Genomic DNA, 11972 nt, shown 5'->3' with positions numbered 1-11972 from the left:
GGTTACTTGGCAGGCGAGCGAACTTTTCTCTCTTATCGACTTCTTGGGAAAGGGCGAGTAGCAATAATTTCTTATCGTTTGGCATAACATTCAATTTTTACGCAGGCCAGCTGGCGGACCTGGAGTACACAGCTAGAAAACTACAGACAGATTTCAGGACATGCCTGTAACAGGGTCTGTGCAGTACCTGTAACAGGCCCTGAGAAACAACCTCTGTTACAGGACCTGAAAAACTGGTCAGATTTCAGGGCTGTGTGGACAGGTCTGATTCAGGTCTGGTAGTACAGGACTGTATACAGTGCGAAAATTTCTGACTGTATCCAGTACTGTGAACACAGCACTGAAACATGGATGTATGCACATGACTGTGCCAAGTGCTGAGTTCACAGGGCTGTTACAGGACCTGAAAATTCGCTAGATTTCAGACATGTATTCACAGGTCTGAATCAGAACCGGTAGAACATGACTGTATACAGAGCGAAAATTTCTGACTGTATCCAGTGCTGACTTTGACTTTGAGAGTGGACATTTCCAGTAGGTTTACATGATTTGTTTATTTGAAAATTACCAAGATATTTATCGAAATTCCAATCAATATGATGTTCGTTTTTTAACATTCTTCGGTTTGCCTGTACAGATAATGCAATCATGTTCAGTACAATGACCAATGTAAAAATAGATCATTTCATAAGGAACTCACAACATTCACATTTGCACTCATCACACATTTTCAATGTTAAAAAACATCGACCATCAAAGGTATGGGGAACAATAATAAATATTTATTAAAATGTTGCAAATTACAAACTATAATCAAAATTAACATCAGACTGGTAGAACCTTTCCAGCTCAGTGACGCTGGCGGCCAGACGCGTTCTCCAAACACTGTATGACCTGAAAAAACCGTGGTGGCGTGGGTTTTCTTCTCTGATGAACTTGAGAATGAAATGGAAAATATTATGCAAACTACCAACAAAGGAAGGTCACATTGCTTCATGCATAATTGTAGAGATACCTAAAGGTAATAATCAGTGGTTATTACTATATGAACATGATGCGAAAGTTTATATACATTTATTAATTTTATGGAATTTCCTGTTTAAAGATGGACAATCGTTGAAATTGAAAGTAATGTCATTTCTCTAAATCGTTGTAATTATTATCAAAATGTGTAATAAAATATAGGGGTTGCCTTGTTTGTGAGATTCAAGACTATGAATTTTAACATTTATGAGAAAAAATGCCGAGTCAGCATTTTTTTTACTGATGCATTTTCCATGGACGAAATTCGATGCCGTTTGTCTCAAAATCAAGCGCGGTGATAGTATCATTTTTATTTGATGACAATTAATCTTTTTTTGACTGAGCTTTGTGCAAGTTTCATGAAAATGACAATAGTAGAAGTTGCTTTTCCAACAATTTTCAATGTAATCCTATGGAAAGGGACAAATTCCGTGCGCGCGTAAGGAACATGCATCCTTAGTAATGTGTTTTAAAATACATTTTCTATAAACCCGACCGCAAGGTATGCCTTCATCAACTCCCACTTGGTAACATTTTTAAACACATTTTTTTAATGCCAACGGTCGATATTTGACGGCGACTGCGTGCGGATCACGAGATATCAATAAAAACATGTCATTTCCCGAGCGTATTTTTCACATCCCGAAGTTTTACGATCGTTTCTGATTATGATCCGAAATCCCCCGAAGGTTTGTTGTGATGCTGATTGACGATATTCTAGGGAGTCCATAATAAGTTCGAACGACGCAATTTTACCTCCCACTGCGAAGACTTTATGCTTCACTTTCACTTTCAGGTAAGTTTTTTTTAAAACTTCTCCTTAGTATTGTCGTTTTCATTATTCTCAGTCAGTTCGATTATATTTTTAACCAATACCACATAGGGCCTAGATATTAGTTTTTACGTGTAAAATATTAGCCACCCCTGATGACTACATTTTGTCGTCTGCCACACAGTTATGCGTGGTTCGATACGCGGCGGCCGCTATGTTTCAACCGCACCACGGTCCCTCCACGGGACCGTGACCGCACGTATCTGTGCAAGTCACCTATGAGAATTCTGGTGGAATCAGCAAACTTTGTCTTCCGGTTTTTTTTTCTCTGAGTCAGTAAGACTCGGCTTTGCCCACGGGGCATGACCGATCACCGACGCGAGTGGTACTGTGGCGTACAGCAGCGTTAGCATAGACTCTTGCTGCGAATCCGTACTACGTAGCCTTTGCCACTTGGGTAGCTTGGTCATTGGAGTGGCTACTCCCCACTCCCAAAAGAATATGTCAAGGGGTGGCAGGGCTCGTTTTCGCAGCAACGTAGACTCGTAGTGCCGAACGTTCCATGTTCGGAAGCTGAATTTAGGTTAGCTCTGCATGGCAGGGATGTGTATTACCGGCGTTACACGGCCTCCCACCACAGGCCGTAGAACGCCGGTAACACTCAGCCCTGCCATGCACAGCTAAATTTAGTTGGGCCACTGGAATTCAAATTTTTACTTTTTGAGGACACGTTCTTATCGATTTCCCAGACGTATTTCATACGTGCTTGCTTCATTTTAAGTAATTTTCACTGAAACTGTAAATGGAATCACTCCCACTGGTCTTGGGTTCATAGTTGTGCTGGTTTGTCCGGTTTCCGCGTCTTGTAGCCTACGTGTACGGTAAATTGCGCACAGGTTATCGTAACGTTGCTTGGATAGTCGTTCGAGGCGGGCGGCCGCAGGTCGCCGTTATACTTGGAAAAAAGAGACGGCGACCTGCGGCCGCCCGCCTCGAACGACTATCCAAGCAACGTTACGATAACCTAGTACCTGTGGTTGCGCTACGTGCCGACAACTTTTCACTATCATTTCAGTTCTCATGTACAAAGCCGCCTACTCAAGACGAGCAAAAGAAAATTTTAAAAAAGTAATATATACTTGTATTTCATGTATCGTATTATGCAACTAAGCTCCGTAAGGAAATTTTATTGCTCTTTTATTGACATTTTTCTGAAAGAACGATCAATATTCATATGATATTGCTGCCTCCTTTGTGATGGCAAAATACGTCATATTGCACATGCGCATTCCCGAGCATCCTCTACGATGAAGGATCGACCCATGCAGGACATACCAGGACATACTACATGTAATTAGTAGTACTTCTCGCTCATGACTGTCAGAGTAATTCCCAAGCGCCCCGCACACACCCGTGGTCTCTGACCAGGAGCAGTGTCATTCCATTCGCTGGGGAACTAAAGTATGTCGTCAGCGGTCACGACTGCAGTGGCTTATGCTAGCTCCGAGTTAGCGTCCTGCGTCGCGTCATCGTCGTCCGTGGCCCTGCGTGCGCGTACAGGTACCGGTCTGTGTGTTCCGGCAGACAAATAGACATTGATTTTTGACATAGAAATTGATTTTTGACTGTGTGATGTGACAGTGAAGGGACGAGGTAAGCCTATGCGTGAATCCACAGGGAACACACACGTCTATGTTTTTGTTGATGATATCGATGGTGGCTAACAAAATCAAGCAACACATCATTACTTCGGTGTTGTAACTAATAGTATTCCAGTGCTTTCTCCCAAATGGCATTGATTTATGTTGTTTGTCTATGTGACCCGGGAAGAGGAGGAGAAATGCTACTGTACTGTACCGTACTGGACTAAATTCTTACACCGGCCGGCCACGCCTCGTCCCTCCCACCATGGAAATATAACCCACACCACAGTCCTTTGGTCGAGGGACTGTGCCCACACATAATCACATTGTTCCCATGTACACGTGTGGCTTTGAAGTGCTCAGACCGAAGCTTCCTTCTATTTACATAAGTTACATATCCTGCCACTGTCTTTGGGATTCATAACTATGGCATTATACTATAATGTTTTCATTTAAATTTTTCTAACACTTAACAGGTAAACATTGATTGTAATGACACGGACCATCCATGGATGCTTTCTGTGAAATTTGCATGAAGAATTTCCCTACCCACAGACATCTAGTCAGACATCAGAGGCAACTGGAATTGACTGCATTGGATGATGTACCGTCACCTACCAGCTCTAATACTCTTTCCCAGAAGTCATTATCTCCAGATATTTGCACCGATTGCGAGATTTATTCTAGCAGTGTGATAAATCCGGTAAGATGATTGTGGTACAGTAATATTTTCCACGTTAGAAGATATCAATCCACTTAAAGATAAATTATTTTGTCTCGCATTTTAATTTCATGAAGGAAACCTGCATAGTGAATAGCATACCTCACATGACTCATCAAAAAACACCTCATCAGTCATTTTCTTAGTTGACCTGGACACATTATTTTATTTTTATAACTGAACTCTGTTTATTTGTAAGTTTTGAAATCAATTCCTGCAGTGCATTCTGTTTGGTTAGGCATGTCCCACTGTGCCTGTCAAACCCCAAAACTTGAACGCATTTCTTTCTGTTCATTGCATGCTCAAAGGGGATGGTGGCAGTGTCAGTGCAGTGCTAGACTCTTACGTCAGTTCCGCCTATAATCAATGGTTTTCAATTTACCAAAATTATACATGTAGAAAATACAAATATACTATTTTATTTAAGGGGCAGTTGATTGTCTTAATTGGCAATTTTTTCCTCTAAAAATCACTTTTCATAATAATTATATGGATATGTTGCAATGAGGATATTTATTACTGTATTAGACCTGAAAATTTTGATAAGTAGGTTTGGAGAAAAAAAAAAATGGACCAAAAATCACAAAAATTGCCCCCAAATGAAATGCATGTAACTGCAAACATTTGTCTTAATTTCAACATATTAGAAAGGTAACACACATTTCTGTCAATTTTGATTCAGAAATTTCAATTTTCAAATTTACATGTCGAACATATCTTTTAAAATAACCCGTTTAATGACATGATTTAGATATGATCAAATTATCATGTAATCTAAAAGAAATTTTGTATAGAACAAGCCAATCAAGAATGCTATTATTTCAACTATTTTTTCATACAGTTGTTACCTCGTTTTGATTAGGTACAATGTATATGGGAGCTGACAATGACATCATATTGTCACTATTTTTACTAAATTTGATAGATTTGTATGGAAGTGCAAGGATGTGAGGTCATGAAAATGGCTAATTCCAATCTTTCTTTCCCATTCTAACTGGAAAGGCTTTTTTGGGACCCATTTTTTTCTCAGAATTGGATTCAATTTTCAAACATTTTAGTCATGCTGTTTGCTTCGATTTTTCTGGATAGCTTTCTTAGGTATCATGACAAATTTATGATAGCAGGCATGAATTTTAACTTTGACAATAGTAAATATAGTTTTTTATATTCTTTTCAGAATTTCATGCAGTACACTACATCATTAGTTTGTTATGAATTTCATGATACTTTAAATTGTAAATACTAGAAATTTACCAAAAAGTGCATTCCATAGTTATCATGATTTGATAAGGGGCTTAAATGTTGAAATAATAATGAAAAAATGTAGTGTCCAGACGTACTAGTTTTCCACATTCGCTCCCAACTACCCATCTAGCCAAGATCACTTGGTTTGCCACTGATATCATGCTGAGATTATGCAACTGTTTTAATAAACCAGGCAATCATATATAATCATACTGCTAATAAACATAAGATCATATTCTTTGACTGCAGACTTCCATGCTATATCAGTTGCAAAGTCTCCTCCGTAGCCGGGATATCTCTGGTATCACAGATGCTTCCAGTGTTGCATAGATAGTAAGTCTGAGGCCAAAGGCTGAGGGTGCACTCTGACACTGAAGGCGGAACCTCGGTTATAGTACTAGTAGGAAGGTCAGACTCGAAAATCGCAGATGCTTCGAAAACCAACAAAAAAAAACATCCACCCACCCAAAAAAGACAGGCTGTTAGAAATATCATTGATACCTCAAATCTTTACTTTGGTTGCTACATTTAATTTGTAAATGCCTCAACTGAGCGATAATTCACTGACATCAGATTCTCTGCATTCATGTTGTCAATCTGCTGTGGTTGTCAAGCGTTGATGCCCAAAGATTGTTTGTGTAGAGGGAAAAAAATATTGGAACTGAAATCTTCAATTTTTGTATTTTGGGTCAGTTTTTGCCATTTTTGGTCAAAATATTTGTTTCTCAAAAGTTACTCATCTGATAGTTTTTGATATTTGGTATACAGGTTCGTAGGCTTTATCTTAATGTAATATATTGAAATTATGATGAAATCATCAATGTTGTATTTTTTGCAGCTAATTTTGCCATTTCTGGTCAGGCCATCCTGAAATGAGCTATCAAAGATATCCACATTCTTCATCAATACATGTGTCACAAAAAGTTATTCTTTACATAACACAGCAGAGCTCTGTCAACTGTTGGGTCGCTTGTTTTTTCAAAACCGCTGGTCAGACAGCTTTAATATTTGGTTTACAGGTCCCTAGGATGACCTTAGTGAGATAATTTCATACAGTCAGGAAATACTTAATTTTGTATCCATGTCTATAGTAGCTTCAGGAACTTTGGCCCTATGTTTTGTTTTGTGGTATGCTGCGCATAATAATAAATTTCCTTACATGTGAAAACACATACGTATGATTGTAATTCTTGTAAGTTTTGTTAAGATCAATTACTTTACAGGACAAACATTCTGTAAAGACATACCACATTTGCCACTAGCTGTCCACTGTATGATATAGGTATATATATTTATATGGTTATATTGTTTGGGGTTGAAACAATGACAAATATACATTGAGATTGAAGCATTTCTGTTTGTGGTTTGCTTCATCTTCAAATTTGATCTTTATACAGCTAAGGAAGCAGGCTACTCTAAAAGATGATCTATCTACAGCAGAAGAGCTTGATGTGTGCAGGTTAGTTATAATATCAATAAAGTACTGTAACAGTAAGTTTGCTGTGTAGTGCAGTTTCCATAATATTCACTGGCACTTAGCACAGATAAATCACAGGTAAACTCTCAACAAGTGAATGTTATGTTTGGATATAAAATTTTGTTTGGTAAGAGTTGATGAATATAAAGTGATAATTGATTCCTCAATATTGCTGAGCAGTATGAGCAAATTTATGTGTCATTTGATGGCTTGAGCAAAGGAATCTGCTTGTTTTTTTTTTAGTTTGAGAAATTCGGCTAGGTGTTAAAGAGTAAGGCCATGTATTATTTCTAATGAGAAGTAAAAAATTTAACCAGGTTTTACATGTCACACGGGGCCCCAGAGTAGTGCTTTTTTACTATTGGTGTAATACAATGTTTATTCTTTGTATTTGTGATGAGACGACTGCAATAAAATGCATCTATGTAATTAGAAGCCCTTGTGTGTGGTGTAAATAATAAAATCAAGTGGATTCAATGTGCAGAATTATTCATGAAATCTGAAAGACAGTGTGCCTGACAGGCTGTTTTGTAGTTTACATGTTAATTTCCAACAAACTTTGCGTGTGATAATTTCTGAAATTTTAAAGTTCTTCCTATTTGCACAGAGACTTTGGAGAAAAACAGGCCACTTTTTATGGAGGCATTAGTGAATCTGATGGAGGTGGTGTGTAATCCATTGTGGAGAGTATGCCCAATTTGCAGACAAGGATTGAAAGGTTGGATAACATTGATGTCCATTAGTGAGTCATTGCAAGTTATGTGTATGTAAAAATATATCCAAGAAATAATCTCTCCAAACAAGAGAAAAGAGTTAAATCACCAACTTGGAGATAAAAAAATCAGTGAAACACAAATGGTAAATAGTACTATCACCAGCTGCAAATATTTAGAGGGGCGGCTCAGTAGAGTACATGGATAATAATAGGTCGTGCAATAGGCCTTCAAAGGCAAATATTTTTTTGAAACCATCATACTTGTTGCCATTACTATCCCTATGTGCATTATAGGGCAAGGCATAGTCTTTCTCCAGGCAGAGTTCTTCATGCTTGCTTCCGATAATAGAGCATGCAACAGGAAACTCCAAGCCTGGCTAACAGGGCCAGCCCAAACGTCAATATTTCCTTTCTTTTAATGTTTTAAGCTTAAAATTAAAAGCTCAAAATATTGACCTATATCTGCTTTGCAGTAGAAACCATAACCCCATTCCATAGCAGCCATGATACCTTATGTTGAGTGGTTGCTGTACGTATGTAAAGCACACCAGAGTAAAGTTCAACCCTCTAATAATGATGTATATGGTGAGAGGATATTACACTTGTAGCAATCTGCTCATTTAAATACTTTATTGTGTCTGCACAACATTCATCCCCAAAAGTAGGATTTTCTTGGGTGCTACAGAGCAAACATTTTCAATGCAGAGTTATAATTAAGCAATGAAGCACACCCAGCGATGGTATACCACGAGATTTTGACCAGTTCTCGACATATATGCACGAGTGATAGCGAGTGCATATATGAAGTGAACTGGTCAAAATCGAGTGGTATACTGTCGCGGGGTGTGATTTATTGCTATTATATCATAACAGTATATTGAAATTCTGGCGTGGAACGTCAAAAATGGATTTTTGCTCAAGCTGAGAGCTCACACGTATGCCAGCCGTGGTATATCACCAATGTACCACGGTTCTTTTCGCATCTCGACAAATCAGATCGCTGTATTTGCGCCATCAATATACTGGTATGATATAATTGTATTTATCACATGATAAGTAACGTGTCTGAGTATGTGGAACTTGTGGTGGTTACCCCTATAGTTTGTTGCTTGCACTGGGAAATCATAAGATCTCCTGATGATTTTACCAGTGCAAGAAATAGACTGTATAGGTAGCACCACAGGTTCCACACCCAAATATATCTCTACCCTACAGAAACATATTGAGCACTATGCATTGCCTGAATTAACACCTAACTACCGTTTGTTAACTATTGCTAAATTTGGTTAACATTTTTGTTCAGTTTGTCAACTGCACTTTCTAGTTCTAGTGACTGAATAGATGTCCTTTTCAGTACAGCTCATATATGTCTGAGATGCATTGTTATTGTTCACTTATGAATTTTACTAGACTAAAATTCATTTGTCAATTCATGTGATATACTTACATTATACAGGCTGTGTTTATAAGATGAATATTTTGACTGGCTTTGGGCAACAGAACAAGCAACACCACTTGATACAAAAATAAAACTACTATAAACACACCAAAAGTTACATCTACTGCCCTTTAATCCTTTCACCACCATGGTTTGTCCCAAATCCATTGTTTTCTATGATAAAGTGGGACCTCTATACAGGGAACTGGGGGTGGAAGGGTTAAGGCCATTTGATTGTCATACTGATGTAACAGGAATTTTGTGTACTTTCATTTCAGGATCTGTATGGAATACTTCTAAGTCTTCAAGATAGAAGATGACAGCTGGTGTCTCTTGAAAGCCTTTCACCCAATACACAAATATGACAAATTTGGTTGCTCTATATTTAGATTGTGTGGTTGCAAACTGGTAGCAGCATCCACATTTCTGGAGGGTGCTTCATTTCACCACTGTTGTGAAAAGACAATTTGGAAAATGGACCATCAATATTTTCCAATATGACACAAGTTATCCGTACTATCGCTTGAATAATTTCATATTGTAGTGACACATTGGAATGCCTTGACTGCATATAGCAGAAGATAACTGATACAGACTCTTTTGGACAGTTGATGAAGGTGTATTTGATGAGGTTAGAATGACCAGTGTTTAATAAGACTGACAATATGATGCAATCCAGAAAGTTTATACAAGTAAACTAGCACCAGTTTCATGTAAATACTTGTAAGTGTATTTCTGTCTGAATAAAATTTCTACTGGGAATATATCTGTGTCGTTTGGTTTTTGGCTGATTAAAAGTATTCAGGCTTTTTTCGACATCTTTAGTGAAAACATGTTAATTCCTGTTTAAAAACAATAAGAGCACTAAGCATTCTGTGTACAACTCAAGTCATAATAACCACAGCATTTTCAGACTCTGTTATACCACTGTGCAAACAACACGGTATACAGTCCTGTGGATACAGATGCTGTGATGGGCAAAAATTTCAGACCCTGCCACAGAGCTGTGTACACAGCACTGTATACAGTCCTGTGGGTACAGGTGCTGTGACAGGCAGAAATTTCAGGCCCTGTTACACTACTGTGCACACAGCACTGTATACAGTCCTGTGGGTACAGGTACTGTGACAGGCAGAAATTTCAACACCTGTTACACTACTGTGCACACAGCACTGTATACAGTCCTGTGGGTACAGGTGCTGTGACAGGCAGAAATTTCAGGCCCTGTTACACTACTGTGCACACAGCACTGTATACAGTCCTGTGGGTACAGGTACTGTGACAGGCAGAAATTTCAGGTCCTGTTACACCACTGTGCACACAACACTGTATACAGTCCTGTTTATCAGATACTGTGACAGGCAGAAATTTCAGACCCTGCCACAGCACTGTGCACACAGCACTGTATACAGACCTGTACATCAGCCCCTGACACAGCAATGGGACGTCTTTGCTGACACAGTCCTGTGCCACAGGGTTGTGTCAGGGCCTGTGCAGGCCTGTCACAGGGGCGAAATTTTTTTTTTGCTGTGTACTGTGCTCATCAAGTTACGGGTTTTCGATACAAAGTCCCATTTAAGTTCAATGTGGGGCACTAGGGGTCAGGGTTGCAATGCAGTAGGATAGCAAAACGCCATGCGGCGGGCTGGGATGGGGTTCACATCCGTGTTATGGGAGGGCAGATGCGAACAAATTGGCATTGCTTTACAAAATTTTATTTGGTTCAGAAATTATAGGGATGTCTATTTTCATAAATCTGAGTTAATTTATCAGAGTTCGCTGTTTTCTGCCTATGTAATTGTAACGAAAATTGCGGGCATATTACAGGATTGGTACCGTGACCCAAAGTTCGTTGTCATGGGCCCTTATTTTGAATATTGAATAAATAATCACCTTTTGTAGATTTCTGCCCGATTGTGAGAGCTGTATCAGGCCATGCATAACAGCTGATTCCTCTTTTACAGTCAAATCCAGACACGAGTAGAGAATGGCAATTTCTGAGAGCTAAATTAGTTGAAAGTAAACATTAGGGACCGTTCAGTTTTTACGGCCTGGGGGGGGCGGCAAAATCTTGTCGCCGGTGTCCAAAAAAATATAGACCCCCCTGCATTTTTCGTGAAAAAATGATGACCCCCCTTTGTCAGACGAAAACAATTTGATGACCCCCCCCCCACCCCGGTTGAAAAAGTACCAAAACCCACATATCAAATTTACCCGCACGGTTTGGATTTGAACTCCGGTACGCGGCGCACTTTATTCGTGCAGCAGAGATTCCAGTGCATAAAACTTCTCAGCCACATCCACCCAAACGACTGTTAATTAGGACGACTGTAAGGCAATTTTTAACTTCATTTCCATAGACAACTTATGTCAATGGACATTGTATACACAGCAAAAAAATTTCGCCCCTGTGACAGGCCCTGCACAGGCCCTGACACAACCCTGTGGCACAGGACTGTGTCAGCAAAGACGTCCCATTGCTGTGTCAGGGGCTGATGTACAGGTCTGTATACAGTGCTGTGTGCACAGTGCTGTGGCACGGTCTGAAATTTCTGCCTGTCACAGTATCTGATAAACAGGACTGTATACAGTGTTGTGTGCACAGTGGTGTAACAGGACCTGAAATTTCTGCCTGTCACAGTACCTGTACCCACAGGACTGTATACAGTGCTGTGTGCACAGTAGTGTAACAGGGCCTGAAATTTCTGCCTGTCACAGCACCTGTACCCACAGGACTGTATACAGTGCTGTGTGCACAGTAGTGTAACAGGTGTTGAAATTTCTGCCTGTCACAGTACCTGTACCCACAGGACTGTATACAGTGCTGTGTGCACAGTAGTGTAACAGGGCCTGAAATTTCTGCCTGTCACAGCACCTGTACCCACAGGACTGTATACAGTGCTGTGTACACAGCTCTGTGGCAGGGTCTGAAATTTTT

General features: G+C 39.5%; 1 protein-coding gene across 4 annotated transcripts; it reads left to right on the top strand.

Moving 5' to 3' along the window:
- Nucleotides 1–1757: 1757 nt before the first annotated feature.
- LOC139117007 (uncharacterized) lies at nucleotides 1758–9804 on the top strand. Of its 4 annotated transcripts, none has more exons than XM_070679802.1 (5): nucleotides 1758–1819; nucleotides 3915–4141; nucleotides 6802–6863; nucleotides 7489–7599; nucleotides 9313–9803. In XM_070679802.1, exons 2-4 carry the CDS (start codon nucleotides 3947–3949, stop codon nucleotides 7553–7555), a joined length of 324 nt encoding a protein of 107 aa, XP_070535903.1. In that variant the 5' UTR covers nucleotides 1758–1819; nucleotides 3915–3946; the 3' UTR covers nucleotides 7556–7599; nucleotides 9313–9803. The 4 variants fall into 4 exon arrangements, 3 of the variants coding, with proteins under 3 accessions (XP_070535903.1, XP_070535902.1, XP_070535900.1); XM_070679801.1 differs by lacking the exon at nucleotides 1758–1819 and adding an exon at nucleotides 2893–3145 and having other exon boundaries at nucleotides 9313–9800; XR_011548433.1 differs by lacking the exon at nucleotides 1758–1819 and adding an exon at nucleotides 2899–3448 and having other exon boundaries at nucleotides 7489–7623; nucleotides 9313–9804.
- The last annotated feature ends 2168 nt before the right edge of the window (nucleotides 9805–11972 follow it).

Source organism: Ptychodera flava, chromosome 18 (genome assembly GCF_041260155.1).
Source record: "Ptychodera flava strain L36383 chromosome 18, AS_Pfla_20210202, whole genome shotgun sequence".
Taxonomy (NCBI): Eukaryota; Metazoa; Hemichordata; class Enteropneusta; family Ptychoderidae; genus Ptychodera; species Ptychodera flava.
The sequence above is the reverse complement of the archived record's forward strand: the minus strand, read 5'-3'. Positions and strand labels throughout refer to the sequence as shown.